This window comes from Erpetoichthys calabaricus, chromosome 18, assembly GCF_900747795.2.
Source record: "Erpetoichthys calabaricus chromosome 18, fErpCal1.3, whole genome shotgun sequence".
In the NCBI taxonomy this organism is placed as follows: Eukaryota; Metazoa; Chordata; class Cladistia; order Polypteriformes; family Polypteridae; genus Erpetoichthys; species Erpetoichthys calabaricus.
In genome coordinates this window covers 36205499-36224635 of record NC_041411.2, presented here as the reverse complement: position 1 = coordinate 36224635, position 19137 = coordinate 36205499, and the positions used below count along the sequence as shown (strand labels likewise).

At 36.4% G+C, this 19137-nt stretch overlaps 1 protein-coding gene across 1 annotated transcript in view; it reads right to left on the bottom strand.

Moving 5' to 3' along the window:
* Positions 1-940: 940 nt before the first annotated feature.
* The window catches only part of qars1 (glutaminyl-tRNA synthetase 1), a 35607-nt gene continuing 17410 nt past the window's right edge, over positions 941-19137 (bottom strand). Inside the window, exons 21-24 of the mRNA XM_028824173.2 lie at positions 16320-16447; positions 10921-10987; positions 4650-4775; positions 941-1946 (exon numbers count right to left, since the gene is read on the bottom strand). Of these exons, the coding sequence (XP_028680006.2) occupies positions 1896-1946; positions 4650-4775; positions 10921-10987; positions 16320-16447 (372 nt within the window). The 3' untranslated portion in view covers positions 941-1895. The remainder of the gene's footprint in view (positions 1947-4649; positions 4776-10920; positions 10988-16319; positions 16448-19137) is intronic.

The window sequence follows — 19137 nt, the reverse complement described above, 5'->3', positions numbered from 1 at the left end:
TCATAATGCTTGTAAAGGCATTTGCAGAGAGACTGCCAGCTTGGACCACCTTAAAAGAAATCAGCATGGTGTTGGTACACAAGCCTAGTGCTTTTCTTCTTTCTTAAAGGAGCAGTCATACCACCAAAGTGTCTTTCCTGCTTTCAACAGGTTTTCCATGGAACACACTTTTAAGACAACCAACAAGTCCAGTTAAAAGCACAACACTTACAAGTTTATAGAAAGTGACAAATAGGAGGATCAATGTATATCTACTGGTGGTGAAAGACATGGACAGAACAGCCATGGTCAGGAACTTCTATGGCAAATTCTTTCTTAATGTTTAATGAGAGGAGCTTTCAGGAAGAAAGAAATATAAGGGTGTAGATGTTAAGATTCCCATCAGAGCAAATACCCAGCACTGCAAATTTGTCTTTAAGACTAGCAGTTAGCATAAAGATGCTTCCCACTGCACAATATGTCTGCACACTGCTTACATTTACAGGTAAGAGTAAGATAAGAGTATCAGAAACAAACACAAATGCTCACTGAAAAAGACAAAAATAAGGACTACTCCATTCAACGTAACAAGTTAAAAACCTCCCATCCTGTTTAAAAGGAAGGCTGCAAACCATTTCTTTAGAATGTTCTAAGTAGACACTTTAATAGTGTAGAATTTTACTTAAAAGTTTATCAGGAGGATAACAGTAAGATGTGTATGTAATAACAAATAAAGCAACATTTACCCATCTACGCTCTTGCAGTTATAAATCAAATCTTGCAAAGTTATCCTAGTCAAGGTTGAAACATTTTCAAAATGGAACTTTGGGCAGTATTAAAGAGCAAGATGATTACAAGTATTTACTGTAGTTAGCTCTAAAACAAAAATCAAACTTCCGTCCTCCTGTTGTTTCAGGGTCCCACTCAAAAGTTTATCCACCAAAAAAAAAAAAAAAAAATCTTGTCTTGAAAAACTTTATTTACCCGCATTGCCATCAGCAACAAAACAGATATGACTACATAATGAGAGGATCCCTTTTTATTTAAACAACCCCCAACCAACCCTCTGCAAATAACCTCAAGTAAAGAGAAGCACCTTAGCAAACCACAGCAGATTTTATATTTTTAAGGCACAAAACTCTACCCTGTTTCTTTCGAGGATAGGGTCACATGGCAGCTTGATAAATGCAGCACTCTTGTTTAATTTAATTCAGGTGTTTGAGGTTTGGTTTTCACATGCACAAAGTATGTCTCTCAAACCAAATCTTCTACTGCCAATAGTCTGCTTGTATTTTGTCTGCATACTAAAATGTAAGATCTGAGCAGAATGTAGAATCCTCCTCCTTTTAAACAGTCCCCTCATTTATGGACCATCTTCCATCTCTTCATCTCTCAAATGATTTGGTATAACTTCTCCAGTTAGGAAGCATAATACTCTCTTCTTTTAATAGACAAATCCTTTAGACCTTAAACATTGATACCAAAATACATATAAAAAAGAAGAAAGTAAAATATGGGAAACCATGTAATTAATCTGTTGATTGGACACCTGTGCCACAAAAAATGATACTGCATTAGAATATCACACTAATAAACCACTTCTTGCAGGATAGTCAGGAATTCAATACTTAGGGGCATCCAGCTTCTCTCAGAGAATCAAGCAAAGTCTTACAAAGTATTAAAAGAAAAAAAAAAAAGAAAAAAAAAATCAGGCACCAATGGTGGGAGGCATCAGTAAGGGAATGACCATGTCACCCATAAAACACTTTTACACAAATGTTCTGTACTCTAAGTAATTAAACCATGACAGAACAGACCCAGTAGAAAAGTTGGATTTGTCTTGAAAATGTAACACTTGCTGAAGGACTAAGAGATGGAAGGGGCTCCTCTTTTAACAGGAACATGAGGCTTTGCAGTTAGATCTTCCCAGGATCCTCTTTAAGAGTCACTGTCCTGTTAAAGACAAGCTGTGTTGGAAGAAAAAAAAAAAGTTAAGTTGTACTGAAAATAAGCAAAGTAATATCAGTGCAAGTAAACTAGTATAAAAAGCTAAAAAGACTGTGAGCTCTACCTCTTAAAACACATTTCTCTACCCCTTTATCCCTTATTTCCCTCCTCCAGTCTACAGCCCATCCCTCAAATTATCGCAGAGTCCTTTATAGGGATGAGTAATAAGAATAGTCCTACAGTAATTCATTAACATGACATTTTGAACAAATGCATATCGATCCTTACTCTGGCAGCAGTGGGGAAGGGCAAAAAAACAGGACAGGGAGTCAGTCCATTATAGAGTGTGAGCAAGCGTGCGCGTGCACGCACACACACACACACACATACACAAAATGCAGGCCAATTTAGCATTACCAGTTCACCTAACCTGCATGTTACTGGAAGGTGGAAGGAAAACCAGAATACCTGGAGGAATCCTCAAGCAGACATGGTGAATGCTGTTTTGTAATAAAGACATTACATTATTGGTTTTAGGACATGGTACCAGATGGGGTGTCCTTTATTACCAACTTTTTTGTAGCATCCAATTATCAAGTGACTTGAATTAAGTTATGTCTTTGGAAAGGGAAATTCTGGGACCAAATTGTCTATGGTGTGTTTACTTTCATGTGGTATCCTTATTTATCTTCTGGCATTCTTTAATGGGTATCAAAATTACCCTCACCTTGTATACATACACAATATAATGGGCATCATGGGAAACCATGTTAAAACAATCTTTTCATTAGTCACACGCTGCAATTCACATAATTTATGTATTCCTTTTATATTTTAAAAAGATGGATTATTAAATGCTTTATTGCTACAATTATGTATCAGTGCCACCTCTCTAAGGTGGTACCCCTTATGGTGAGTAAACAATGTCACCCACTAATAATTTTGTAGTGCAAACATTATATTGTTAAATTGTATATCTCTCAAAATATTTACACATTTTCCAATGCATTCCAATATATATGAAGAAATCATCCTCAGAAAAAGCACAACTTAATTTACTAAATGTAGCAAAATAAAGATCAGTTAATGTTACTTTGGCAGATGCCTTTATTGAAAGCAACTTATACAAAAATAACTAGAGAACACTGCCTATGAATGTTTAATGTACACAGATAACAAACATGGGCTAAAGACATTTAAATGTCATGGGGAAACTTTGCAGTCCTAAAATATAATAAGATGTAATGGAAACAGGATTGGTGAATGGAAGATATGCTGGGTCCTACTGACCCTAATAACAACCTAATTCTATGAACAGGATCAGACAGTAATGGAACAACATACAGTACTGAGTCTTATATTACAGTTTCTACAAAAAATGTAATAAAGGTGACTTAAAAAAAGCAATTGTTCAACAACTGCATTGTTTGAGGCAAGGAAGTCTCTGAATGTGTGTCATAACTATGTGTTGGTTCAGATGGCTAAAATGAACATTTCTGACACTGAAAAGGCTTTTTAAATAGATGTTTTTGAATCCATAATAATTAAATCTAGTCTGTGTAGCCCTCTTAGTACAACTGTAGATTCAGTGGAAGATAATTTTTCCATAGCGATATCTGTGAAAGCCTATAAAGATGAACTGATTGATATTACAGTGGAACCTCGAGATATGATCACCTCTGTATACGAGAAATTCAAAATACGAGGAAAGTATGAGCGAAAAATTCAGATCTAAATGCGAGCATTGGCTCGCGTAACGAGCCACGAGCCAGGCTGTGGGTATAGCTCGCGGCTTAGCGAGGGGGTGTGGTAGCAGTTGCGAGCCGCGATCTGCGGTGTCTGCGTTTCTCACTTAAGTGCACAGGTGGGAAACTGCCCACATCCATGATTGTTCCTGTGGCTGATGGGCTGCAGCTGCCATGTCCTCCCCGCATATATAGAGAAGCGCGAGCCGGTTAAGGGGGAGAAGAAGTAAAAGAAAAGAGAGGAGAGAGAACGGAGGCAGGCAGGCAGGCAGGCGTAGGAAGTCGGTGCGGGAGAGCAAGCGAGTGCAGGCTCGCGTGTAGCTGAACAGGCGAGCCAAACAGCTGAAGCAGGACGGTGTAGAGAAGGTCAGCTGCATTAAGAGTGTCTCGCCTGTTGCAGAGCCCGCAGGTGAGACGCTAACAGAGAAGAAGCACTGGGGATTGTCATCTGTTTTTTAAAGACTGCATCCTTTTGACGTTTTAACCTCGTGTTAAAGGATTGTAATTCTTGTGTATTTTAAACCTCCACTTCACAACTGTTTTAAGGATTATTTATTTAAAGATTTATTGAATGCTCTACTGCACTTTGGACACCTGTTTTGATTCTTTTAATAATCAGTTATATTATTTACCAGTGTTATTTATTAAAGGTAGACTACAGTATATATAATTTGTTAGTGTTATTTGTTAGGAAAATTGATTTTTATGTTAATATATTTGGGGTGCGGAACGGATTAACTGGATTTCCATTATTTTCAATGGGAAAGTTTGTTCTAGATACAAGAAATTCGCTATACAAGCTCAGTGCTGGAACGAATTAAACTCGTATCTAGAGGTTCCACTGTACTATGTTCATTAGGTGAATGGCTTTACACAACTAAAAGTAAACTTTAATTTTAAGATAGAAACAATAAAAACTGGAATTAATGCAGACCATTTACACTCTCCAGACATAATTAACTGTGTATGCAGCCTTACCTTATGGCTTGTGCTGTCAGGATCCACTGAGAAGTATCCCACTCTTTCAAACTGGAACTTATCAAAAGATTTTGATTTTGCGACAGATTGATCAACAAGAGCATTGTGTATCACAGTAAGAGAGTTCTAGGGAGTGAAAGATGGAGAGAGAGAGAGTAAGTAATATCAACTAGTTCTAGCCAGGAGTCAACAGCTTGCCAGAAATCATGCAGTGCAGATTCATTTACATTTAAACTCTTTCGGGCCTCTGAATTCATGATTGATACCCATGTTAACAGTTTAGATAAGGATGTAGATCTTCCTGTTGCTTTTTCGTAGTAAAATGATAAGAGATTTTACTTCATTCTCAAATCCAGCTATTTATTCAAGGTTCTTGTTTTAAGTCAAGCCAAGGCATCTAAAATTTAATTTTTGCCACTTTTCATTCTGTGGTCACTACAAACCTGACACTCCCTAAAATCATAAATTATGAGGCAATGCAAAGTACACCATATACAAATTAAAGTGCAACTTGCTAGAAGGCATCAAAAAAAGAACAGTGAATTAAACTTAGCACAAATAAAAAATATTGGTGAATGTTATTTAATAAATTAGTATGAGATAAAATGCCTCCCAATGAGATCTCTAATTACAAGTATTTTAAAAACAGTAAAGGCAAACCCTCTTTAAAAAAGTAACCAGAAACACTGCATTCAGTAAGGAACAATCCATTCTAAAAGTTAACAATTGGTAAAAATCTAAAGAAAAAAAAATCTTTTGCATTGCAGCCTTACTTTCTTGTTCCCACTTTTATTACTATTACTGTACTTTATGAATAAAACCTGTGTGTTATTACCACTAATGAAAACTAAAATGAAATATGTTGCTAATGGGGAAAAAAACAAACAATTTCTTTAACTAAAATAAAAATAATTAAATGTATGAAAACTTTAAAAAAAAATTAGAAAAATTAAATCAAAACTACTTTCTGAAATTTTAATTTTTAGCATGCTAGTCATTATGCATAATGTACTGGAATCGTACAGTTACTGGTATACTTATTACATATTGTTTAAAATGACAGTTGTAAATTTGGTTAGGAATGAGAATTGATTCATGAGCACGTGCAAGTATCTATCACTGCTGGCATATGAATCTTTGGATTTCATTGGTCATTTCATCCATCAGTCAACTTTCCCTTCTAGAACTGTGAGTGAATACCAAACCCTCCTCCCTTGCCAATGACTTATTTTGTGTATTTCTTTGGCTATAATTGACCATCCATCACAGATGTACGATTGTCAATGAATGGCAGGCAACTTTCACTGAACTGCAATGAAAAGGTGCTTAAATTAAAACATGCCATTGCTAAATAATTTGAAAATTAAAACTACAAGATGGTTTGTCAAGCTAGAATAGCTACACCCCCACACTTCAAATTCAGTCAGTATTTAGACTGGAAAAATGCTATCGTGATACGCAAAATAAGAAGGGAGTATCAGTCATTTAACCTTACTTGTCACAGAAACTGTTTGTTTATTGACAATACCTTTGCAGTAACATATTAAACAGAGGCATAGTGTTTGGTCTATGTTATCAACAGAGTCAATGTTACAAGAATACATTTAGTTTTAATCATGTTATTAGTACCGATGTTCCAACGTGGGTTGTGTAGTGTCACAGAACACATTCCAGTTGCACTATTGTGTGAAACATCTCTGTATTAAATGCTTCATCAATAGCAAATAGATGGACAGCATTACTCAATGTATTTAGAAAGTTGTAATTGGGAGCCCATCAGCACTGTACGCTATCCCACTCAAAGTATATTTTATCAAGAGTAATGTACCAAATCTGCTCTATATTAGAATAAACTCTGGTGAAGGATATGTGTGCAGCAAACTTTCTTTATCTGATATTACCCTGCTTAACATACACCCCATTGATTGTAAAGCATTAAAAGTATCTGATGCATTTAAGACTGCAATCTTGACATGTCAAGCAAAAAGTTTGCATCTCTAAGTGAGATGACTCCATCTGAGAGTTTACGTTGCAGTGGCGCAGAGTTCTGGCTGGGATTTTTATATCTGAACTGAAAAGCAAACGAATAGCCATTAAGTGATTGTTGTCATCCAGCATTTAGCCATTAAACTGATAATGAAATCCACTGTTATCCTATTCATTGTTCAGTATCACTGTTAGTGATTATAACAACTATATTTATATTAATACATGTAAGTGTTCATAAATTGTATCATTTATTCAAGGCTTTCTTTTTTCCTGCTTGTTTCTTAATCTAATTCAAAACTTTGACTTTCAAATATTTAAAACTATAACAGATTATAGATTAAATAAAAAAATCCAGACCAGCGTTAACATGAATAACTTAATTACCATTTCAAGCAGCCATTAACACTCCGCCAATTCAGCACTGTTCTTCCAAGACTTTAAATATGGCCTTATTACATGTTAGAGCATTAACCAACAAGACATTTTACATCAATGATCTTATTAGTGATAGGAAAATTGACTTTCTTACACTAAGTGAAACGTGGGACACCTCTGATGTTGCAGCTGTTTTAATTGAATCTGCACCTCTGAATTACAGCTTTACTTATTCGATTCGCAAAAGTATCTACTAAAGGCCAGTGAAAGTGTAAAGATCTGGGCATTGGTACATTTGGGTCTTTTGAGTATCTTGCCGTTGTTATTCAAGGAGTTTCTCAAGTCTCTAGTATTGTCTGTGTACAGACCTCCTAAATTTAATGAGTCTTTTATTGAGGAACTCTCAGACTTACTGACTAACTATGACAGGTTCCTATTTGTTGGTGACTTTAATTTTCATATCGATAACCAGTGTGACCCAAAAACAAAAGAATTTATGAACTTCCTGCACTCTTTCGATCTGAGCCTACACGTTAGCCAGCCAACACATAAGAGGGGTTTGCACATGCTGAATTTAGTGATTACTAAAGGACTAAAAGCTGATGTGAGGCAGATTGTGGATATCAGATTATCTGACCATTTTTTCATATTATTTAATGTAGAAATACTGACAGCTACAACTAATGAGAAGAGTATTGTTAAAAAATGCTATTTTGATACATCTTGCAGCTTCAAAGTTTGCTAACATTCTAAACAATCGGTTCGTTTGTAGTGTTTACTATAATAGTGAATAGTAAAAGTAAATAGTAAGGTGGAAAATTTTAATGCTAAAGTTAGAGCTGCCACTGACATAATCGCTCATGAAAAGATAGTTAAAAAAACACACCAGCACTATTATACCATGGAAGACCCAAAGAGTCTGATTTAAAGAAACCATGACAGACAGCTGAACGTAAATGGAGAAAAACAAAATTGATAGTTCACTATGATATACTGAAGGCTAAAATAACGGTATAGAACAACATAGTCTGTCTGGAGAGGTGGTGCTACTTCTCTAAAATTATAAGTATTAATGCTTGTAATCCAAGAGTTTCATTCTCTACCACTGATTGTTTGCTAAACCCAGGTCACTCGATGGAATGGCTCCAAAAAACTACCAGTGAAACTTGTGAGGCTTTTGCTATAATTTTTAAATACAAAATTAATAATGTTAGAAATATATACTACACCCCCCCCCCCACCTATTAAATCCTGGTATTCCATTTAAAGCAAATTAAATTCTTTAACCAAGATAGATTTACCAAATCTATGAAGAATAATTTCTCAACTGAAACCCTCCACCTGCATCCCTGACCCAATACCAACAAGCTTTTTCAAAGAAAAATATCTGGAATAGTTTACCAATAGAAATTCACCAGGCTAATATGGTGGAGCATTTTTAAAAATCTGCTAAAAACCCATTATTTTATCATGGCTTTGCATAGTGTATCCCTGTTAAACTATGCTGTATGTGCATTGAATTATCATTTTCATCAAGGTTCCACATTCCGTACTAATCCCTACTATTCTTAGCTGTTCTTTTTCTAGTTTTCTGTGGTGGCGATCTGCGCTACCACCATCTGATTAAGGCTCCATGGAGTCCCTAGATTGATGGATTGAAGGCTAGATGTCCACATGACCATCATCATCATCAAATTCTTTGATGTGAAGCCTGAAAACCATGAGGACTGATTTAGATCATTCATGTTAGGTAGAATGTCTAGTGGGGGCTCTCTTAGCCTTGGAACCCCTGCAAATTTAGTTTCTCTCTCCATCTGGAATTTATTTTAGCTTTTTTCTGTCCTCTTGGCCATCTGACCTTACTTTATTCTTTGTTACTTAGTATTGCCTAATCTTATTTTTAATTCATATAAACGTTTCTTTCTTCATCTTGTAAAGCACTTTGAGTAAGACCATTTGTATGAAAATTTGCTATATAAATAAATGTTGTTGTATTTATTAATGTTCGGTATTAGTTTGTATTCTGTGTTGTTAATGTCATCTTTGTGTTTATTTCCAGTGCATTCATTTGACTATTTGTGAAGTTTTTTGAGCATTCAAAAGGTGCTATATAAACTCAGGTTTAATTGGTAGCCTGGTTAGTGTCTGTATGTAATGTGCATGTTCTCTATATGTGTGTGTGGACTGAGAGTGTGGAACTTCACATACTGTTTAACAGCTGAATATTAGAAGCGAATCATTAAGCACTCTCGACTGTCAAAATATTTATTTCTACATGTGTTGTTAAATTACATCCTCCCAGCTAAATTCTCGGATGTTCAGTTTTTAATGTAAATAACATGCTTGTACAAATTCAATATATACCTGGAAAAACTTTGATACCTATTTCTGCTATTATAATCTCTCTATTATTAAAAAAAAATATTTCGAAGGGAGATGAGGGAGGCTAGGGAGACGAGACATGATCTTCTCGGAAGACAATTTAAAGTCCGGCGAGAGACACTAACTTGCTCCCAGCTCTAAAAAAAATAATAAGCGACAAGCAAAACACGCAGCAAGCCAGCAGCAGAAAGCCAGCAGATAATCCGACCACTTCTCCTTGTGTGCGTTCAGCCACCCTAACCCCGCCCCCACCCTTCACAACGCGAGCGGCAGAGACGCGAAGTGGCAAAAGGACAGCTACTATACAGGCTTTAAAACGATCAACGTGCAGTATCACAACAGCAGAAGAAAGACAGCAGATGATCCGACGGCATCTCCTTAGCATGCGTTCAGCCGCCCCCCCTTGACAGCGCGAGCAGCATTATACATCCTGCGAGGAAGAGATTTAACCACGCCCAGGGGTCAGAAATAAAGGACAAGTATTGTTTTTACAACATCACGCAAGACAAAGCAGTGAGACATCATTTAAAACAAGTCCACGGACATCTAACCTAGCAGTTGTTGGATTGCTTTTGGCAGACATGCTTCTTATGCTCAAGGCTCTTAAAAACAACGACAAGCAAAGCACGCAGCTCGCCAGGAGCAGAAAGCCAGCAGATGATCAGATACGCTTCTCCTTAGCGTGCGTTTCAGCCACCCTAATCCCCGACCAACACCCATCCCCCAAGCTTCACAACGCGAGCAGCATTATACGACCTGAGAAAAAGAGATGTAACCACGCCTGGGGCAGAAAATAAAGGACAAGTATTGTTTTTACAAATGTTTTAAAGTAAAAGTGAAAATAATGCATATGTAACAATTCACATGAAAATAGCAATCTCTTTAAATTGTATATCCGGTAAACCAAACCCGGGGGTAGGCGAGTGAAGCAAGCAGGGGGCGGAGCCCCCTAGCCATTATTATTAACAACACGGTTCAAGTTGTAACTTCCATAATATTTAAAAAAAAAAAAAAAAAATAAGCAAAGTAAGAATTCCCTGAAAAAATACATTTTCAAAGTTTGAGAATATACATGTGTGGTGACCTAACTGCTCACAAAATGAATCTCAAAAATTAAAAAAAATGTTTTTAAAAATAATTAACCATTTGCTTAAACAAGTTGCAGATACTGGAAGCCTTGAACTGTCAAATTATCATGAGGAAACAGAGTTCTGTCATGGACAGTAACATTTATGTGTCGAGCTGATAGGTATAACATGAATGATACACATTAGGCCAACTATAAAGAAAACTGTTTTTACACTTGTAAAACATTGTGGACATTTTTGTAAATGTAATATAAAAAAACAAAACAAAAAAAAAAGAGAGAAAACTAAAATTAGGAAATGGTAAAAAAAAACAAACTAAATAAAAACTAAAAAAAAAAAAAGAAAAAGACACAAAAACTAAAATATCTTAAAATAAGAAAAACACTAAATAAAATCTGCTCTATGTAAGTGCACAACACTAGGCACTTAATACTCACTATGTTGATGTCACTCAGAAATCCACCAGGAACCTCTGTAGTATCTTCTGGATTCTTGTGAAGGAACCTATAAACACACATATTCAAGTTTTTCTCTTGGCAAGGATGAGTCAGTATAGGAAAAGTTAACTAACTCAAATGAGCAAGTATTAAACCACTCATACTTGACGTTCCACCATGTGTAAGAGGGGAGGCATGTTATCTGTATAGGCTCAATTCAAATCAAGTCGGCTCTGACATATTCAGAAGGCTGGTGCACTAGACAGTCTAGGAGTATTTGTTTTGGTGGGGGGAAGGGGGGTTGTGTCCGTCAAATTTGACAACTCTCTCAATCAGCGTGTTTATATGCACACGCATAATTTTGGTTAAGGTGAAAAACATGGTTAAGACAAAAACCTGGTTTCTTAATAATCCGAGTTTGCATGCACAAGTAATTTTCTGAAGGTCACCTTTATCAAAACACTTAGATATCATTAAATTTCACAACACTTAGATGTCACTAAAATGTGCAAAAAAGTGCTAAGACATCATCGGCCACTATAAATCTGAAAATAAGTGCATGACACCTATGATACTTTTCTTGTGTTTTATAAATGTTTAGTCAAATTGATGCTTTATTTATAGGTTCCTGCATTGCCCACATCACACTCTTTTCTGCTTGGTTGTGCGACTGAGCCCAGCAAAGAACCTGGTACATTTGCTTCCTGCAAAAACAACAATGCAGATATTTTTACTTCAATTAGATAAGTGTTAGGTAACTCGTTACTCTAACAAGTAACTGGATTTCTTAATGCTTGTACTTTTAAAATGTTACCTTATTGCTCTCAAGATTGCGTTGCTGAGCTAGCAGCATTTGTTCAGCTCATCAACATGAATGTAGTAATTTCTGAAATACCGAGACAGTTATTTCAGCCACCAGGAGGAATAATGTGATCTCGCAAACACTTGCCTCTGAAAATGTATTTGTGGACACTTCTACCTGTGGTTGCTGAAAGCATGTGTAAAGTAAATACATGTGCAGACTGACAGAGTGCGCAGATTATAAAATCCTTAACAGTAACCCAGTTATTGGTTTACGTGGCCACATAGGCTGATTTCTCTGTGAAAAATCAGATTATGTTAATCAGATTTCTCAGAAGTTAATAACTCAATTTCTCTAACCAGATTAAGGGTTTACATGGCATTTTACAAATCAGGTTTCTGTGAATAATCTAGTTATTGAAATGCAATTTAAATTAATGATGTTATTATGAAGGGACTGTCAGGTTATCAGCTGGATATCAGCTGTTTTATTAATATAGTTCTTCACCAAGGACAAGGGTATGCGAATGGAAGTTAGTTAATAATAAATTTCACACTAGTATTAATTATTTCTTTACACTGTGAGATTGCTAGGTGTTGGTGCCTTGGTATTGAAACTCACTGGTTTCTCCCTCTTATGTATAAAACCAAAACAGAAACAGAGATTGAGCAGTAGCTTTTCCAGTCTACCTTATGTCACACAACCATACTGATAAGTTTTTAGAAAGGTAAACACACAGTTTTATTCAGGTAAACCTGACCATGTGAAGTCATTTTAATTGTTGTGGATGAGAAAAGTATACTTTGTTTGCATCTAAAGTTAACGCACTTGTGGAACTGTAACTAAAATTCTGCATTCCCATTGTAAGACTTTGAAATAATCCCTCACAGCATGGGTGGCTGTTGAAGGTGTTGGACAGACAGGTCTGCTGCCTTTACAGAAGAGTACTTCAAATTAATTATATATGACTGCTATAAAAAATGATAACTTGTTAACTATTCAACAATAGGAAGTACCTTGACAGCAATCAAGGTAGCTTTTGGTTTATGAATCAGGCAGAATGTCAAACTTGCTGCATGTTCCCATCGTATCCCAAATACAGAATATAGTGCTCATTGTCAACATCAGTGTATTACAGAGCACAAAAGCTCAATGGCTGAAATCAATACTGCATCTGCCACACTAGTGGAGTCTATGGTAATCAAGATCAAACTCTTTTAGTGCCCTCTAGTCTCACCCACCTGGAATGAAATCCCAGCCCTTTTTGTTCACAGCTCCTTCAGACAGAGCTCACAAGTAGCCTACACAAGTAGGAAAAAGAAGAGGTCTTGTCTAACAGCTACTACCCATGGTGTACAGGTTTGGATACGGAACCTTAGAGCAGTATGATAGTACAGTACTAGTTTCAGAACTCGATGAGATAATGATGAAACTCTCCAGAAGCAAAACCAATGAATCAGCATACTGCAGACCTCTAATTGAATTGCAATGACAGGACTGCAGAGTGCCAGTTCAATAGTCTTGCTTCTGCAGAATTTCATCCTGCTTAATATAGAGAAACATAGAAAAAATCATCTGCTGCTAAGTAGCTTTTTCAACATTTGTTATTTAAGGTATAACCAGTTTATCATGCAACCACAAGGTGCCCAACAGGAATAAATGCATCCATTGCATTTCACGTCACCTAGCTCCAATGAATTCACTCTCTCTCTCAGAAAACAGATTATACATAAAATTCAGCAATTAGCTACCAACATGAATACTACAGATAACCTGTCCAAGCCATTAATCCTATACAGCCCAGGGGCCTCATGTATAAACGGTGCGTACGCACAGAAATGTTGCGTACGAACGTTTCCACGCTCAAATCGCGATGTATAAAACCTAAACTTGGCGTAAAGCCACGCACATTTCGACGGTAACTCATACCTTGGCGTACGCAATTTCTCCGCTCGGTTTTGCAGACTGGCGGCACCCAGCGTAAAAGCAGTGCTACTGTTCCTGCGTGGTCACCCTTTCTTTCTTAGCTCCACATTCCTGATGCGGCTTTATAAATACACTGAAACTAACTGCATATTGTTTATTAGTGTAATGCATCTGATTGTAATTAACCTGCAGCATTATAATGGTCCAGGGAATAGCCATAGTATTCCAAATACCATAACTGCTTTAGCATTGTTACTCTCACTGCACCTTCTTCTTTTTTCAGCTGCTCCCCTTAAGGGTTGCCACAGCAGATCATCTTTTTCCATTTTACTCTCACTGCACCACTCGGAGTATTTATATCACTGTATCTGAGTGGGGAATCACAGCAGCAGATGATCGGAAAGAGAAATATCGGTATACAGCATGAAGCAGACGCTGCCTGAGCCACGGCAAGCCGCTTTAGAGACTTCCCAATACAGACTTCGCGGTTTAGAAAAGGTTTCATCCCAAGAACTCTAAACGCACTCAATCAGTCCATCAAGTGCTCCTTGTAGAACTGTTTACTTATAAGTACAATTACCTCACTGTAAACTTGCACTACAGTTATAATATTGCACAGCCTGCGCCACTTTATAAAGCGCGTATTTACATATGATGACGGTATTCATTTTTAAGATGAAATGCAGCAAAATATGTTGATTATATTATACAGATAAAACTTTAACTTCATTTAAATAATCTTTATTGTTAATAATTAAACATGTGGGGACACGGTGCTGCAGCACTAGCTAGTTCAGGGATTGTTCCTGCATTGCGTTGTATTCTTGCTGGTGCTGACGCAACACTGGAAGGATAGATGGATATAATAATTAAACATGTACTACAAAGATATTTCAATGTTCCTTAAAAGTTTTGAAGAATCAGCGTTTTAAGCTTACAGATGGCTTCACGTCTTATATAGCTGATTGTGTGGCGATTCGGTTTTGGAGAAAGAAAAGTAAGGACAGGAATTGGAGGTTAGTACGTTTGAAAGAGACAGTACTTCTGTAATAAATTACTTCATCGAAGGTTGCGCATGGCGCCACAAGCCTCTTGCATGAGACATGAACAAGCACTGCGCCACCGTGTTCCCATGTTTAATAACATGCTTTCATTCCTATCATCATGAAAAAGATATCACATATACATCTCAGTATTTTAATTATTCAGAGAGCTGTAATATCACGAATGTAATGGATTATGTGTCCTTTCGGAGAAAGAGAAAGCCCATTTAAGAAGCAGGTAGTGATTCACACATGTAGAGCACATAGAAGATCAAATACAGAACAAAGCATTTAATGTGCCACTTTAGTTACAATGGGATTTGAGAAACTAGTAAATTAAATGATTTTAAGATGAAGTTTATGATGTTCTACTTTAATGGCATAATAAACTACGTGCTTAAAGTGGAAATTTTGAGATTAAAGTTGACATTTCGTGCTTTTTTCCCCACTGTGTGCCTATTTTTTTTGTCTGTACCCTAATAAGCTTTCATATGACACTCAGACGGTGGGCTACGACTCACCTTTTCACGGAGACTTTGATATGTGATTTCTTTTTTATTTCGGGCACTGTGCGACTTTGTGAACTTGAGCCTTCGAGTTTCTCCGACACTCTGTCACTCGATCAACTTCCTTTTGTTGATTATACCACTATTTAAACCAACAAATAGTACGTTTTTCCTTTGCCTCCAATTGGTATTCGCTGAAATTCTTATATTTCCCCCCGTGCTTTTCCCATTGTCTTTTCACAGAAGGCTATTTATATTCATTTGCATATTCAAAGAGGCATAATTCTGGGAGGAGTTGGGGCGGGACAGAAGGCGCGTGCACGTACGTTACTTTTCATGCTGATCGGGATTTATGTAGTGGAAGAACGTAAAAGTTTGCGTACGTTCAGATTCCTGCATCTGGATTTTTCTGTGCGTACGCACATTCCCGCTTTTGTGCTTACGCCATGTTATAGTGTGAGTTCTACGCACGGCGTTATACATGAGGCCCCAGATAATTAAACCAACTATAATTTTCTAATGCTGGTCCTTCTTGCAGTCCCAAAGAACCACCAGTTTTATGAAGCAACTTATTTTTGAGGCTCACATGTTCTACAAATGTTTAATTACATCTTTTTGTGAGAATCTGAAAACTACGAAATTTAGATTTTATGAAACAAAAGGCTGTGCGATACTGTGCTCTTATTGACTATTATACTGTACTACATAAACTTACAACTCAAATACTGTAATTTATGTGCTTGCATTGTACACTACTCTTCATTGTTTATGTGAAATCTATCCACGTTTCTTCTCATACCTTCCAACACTGCTTTTTTTTTTTTTTTTTTTTCCCCCCAGAGAACCAAGTGATGATACATGTGGTTAATAACACCATATAAAACAATGATTGATTTGTCTTAGTAATATCCAGTGTCAGATTTTAACCAAAATGTATTACATGCCACACTAAGACATGCTGCACAAAAGAATTTTACCACTTAGTTTTCACTGTAATGAAGGAAAGACTCAACACTGGTAATCCACTATTGACCTCTGTGGAATTCCTCATTCAAACAAACATCCCTCTTACTAAAAATCAGAGACATAGAAAAAACACCTCACCCAAGCTTGCATACTCACAGTCTCTCGTAAAGACGGACTTCACACTGTATGGGGTTGGACACCCAGTGAATAAATGCCTTGGGCTTCTCAACATTGGTGGCTTTGGAGCAGGAAACTAGCAGCTCAATTACTTTCCCTGACGTATCCTGAAACAAATAAACCATAATTAGTACTTGAAATATGCTTACTAAATACTTACATATACTAAATAGGTTAGGTATTTTTAGGAGTGCATTAAGGTTCCAATTACAAGTTGAAATAAACATTTGCATGACTTTTCCAGTCTGTCTGGAAACAAAGAAGGCACTGAACTTTTTTGCTTCAGCATGAAAACAGGGCTTGGGAATAAACCAATAAAAACTAACCAAATGCTTGCTTTGCTTCTCCAATCCAAAGTAAATACACAAATGTGTGCTCACACTTTCCCCTGACTTAACAGGTAATTTTGTATATTTAGTGCCATCCCAGAAGTTGGACATCTGTTGGCTATGGGATTAGATTGATGGTCATTAAAATAATATACTTAATTCACTTTGTTAAAACTGTATGTGTGTGCTATGCAATCCTGCTTTCTGCCAACAACTGTGCTCCACACTTAGACAAAGTAGTGGGATGCAATGCACAGACAAATATCAATGAAAATGACAGAAATGGGGATAGCAAGAAAAAGTATTCCAGGAGAAAATCCAAAACATTAAGCTGAACTGAAGGAGGACTGCTCAACTAATGTCATGCAGCAGATTTTTTTGTGTTACCACAAAGCAAAGTTCTACTAGGCAAACACAAAGAATTATCTACAGCCCATCCAGCAATGGAAATATGACACAGCCCAAACATCAGTTAGCTGTTCTGTACCATTGCTTCAGGAAGGAGCTGGTTAATAGTACCATGTTAAGCATAAACATCCAAGTGGGTTTCGCCACCAACATCCCCAAAAATATTCTGGTTAGGTTAAAAGGATAAGTTAACAATTTTCAGGTCACTGTTATTTTTTTTTATAACCATTGTATAATTGATTTGCCACTGGAAACCATTCTCTTAAATAAAGCATTTCTTAAATAATATTTATAAATATTATGCCTGTTATTGTGATCTGTGGAGCGCCAACCTTAAAATGAAAACATAAGTCTTAAGCCTTTACCCAAGATATCCATTTTCAAGGCAAGAATACTCTTGATCATGAATCTGCATCTTGAGAATGTACACACATTACCCTGGGAGAGATTCTACCATTTTAAAAGAAGCCAGGCTGAATTCTTCATCATATTGTCCACCTCTTTCAAAACATCTCTTCCCCCCACCCCAACCGAATTAGATTTCCTGTAGTTTATTTCATGAATGCTGCAAAGGTTGTTGTCCTTGTGGGAATTATTCAAGGGCTTAGGGGATGGTTTTGCCAACAAGGGAACCAAGTCTAAACACATCACCCATAATGAATTCTTAAAATACATATTTTTTATATACGTTTATAATGCACAATACAAATTTCACAATAAAATTAAACTAAATAAAAATTACTGTTTTCCAAAAAAGTAAAATGTAACTATTTACTTTTACAGTATTGCACTGAGATTTTGATTACATGGCTTCTGCAGAGATTCAGATCTCAGGCTTAACATCTGCCTTTGCATAAGCGTGTTTAGCCTAGCAGTGTCATGCATCAACCTTGGTGTAGTTTTACTTTACCGATGGCAAAGAGTTTTGCTGACTAAATATTATGCCAACAGTGCATTAACAGCAATTTTTAGTGGTTTAATTATCTCAACACTGTGGTAGCCTTACAGTATCTACTGAAGAGTCAGTCTTGCAGTTTTATTCCTACATTTGGTTTTTATTTTTGATTTATTTTAGGATGTTGTCTTTACTGATTATCTTCAGTGCTGTGTGTAATGCATTCTGTATGAAAGAGCCGGTGTGCTTCCAACTGCCAGTTTACCTATGGTTGATAGATACAGCCTTGACTTGGTTTTGGGATTGTTGAACAAAAGTACTAACCTGTGGAATTGTGTTCTGTAAGATGCAGTTGTTCAGTTGCTGTAGTCTGTCATATATTAAACCTAAGACATATTTGCCTATCGAAGACATATTTTATTTGTGTTGTAATCATGTATCTTCACTCATCCTGGAGCACTTTATACCCCAAACACACAAACAAACCCATCCACACTTCCACTAAACTGAAATGGCCAATTCATTTAACCTGTGTGTTTATTAATGTGGAAGAAAACCCCACACTGAGACAGAGCATCCAAACTCCATTGACCAGGCATAATATTCAAAGCCAGGACTCCAGATTTGTGATGTGCTACCATGACTATGGCCTCCCACAATTCTAAGCTGGATTAAGCAGGTTGAAGAATGTTAACTTAAATCCTCTTACTTCTCATAACAGTTATTCCATCTTTTGGAAAAGTACTTTACAGAAAGCAAGAGAGAGTCATAGCAAAGGAGGCTAAAAATGTTCTCCAACATTATGATAGCCACTATGATAAAATTTTGTAATTATTTGAAAGTTAGCATTTTTAATCAGTTAATTAAACCAGGAAGGACATTCAATTCTGTGTTATATTTCTTTTAATATGTCCTTTCAAATATGTAATTTGTTGTCTTCTTTCTTTAGCTATCTACAGTATTATTTATCCATTATTACTATACAGTATACTTGTATTGTTCATCAATAAGCTGTTGTATTTCATTTCTTAAAATAGGTAAACTTTAACTTCTTTGAATTATAAACCTAAATACTTAACTTTAATTTTACAAAGAAAGGCAATGTCTGCGCATTTTAGGTAAGCATTTAAATGCTCACTACTGTTGTTAAAAGAATAATAAAGTC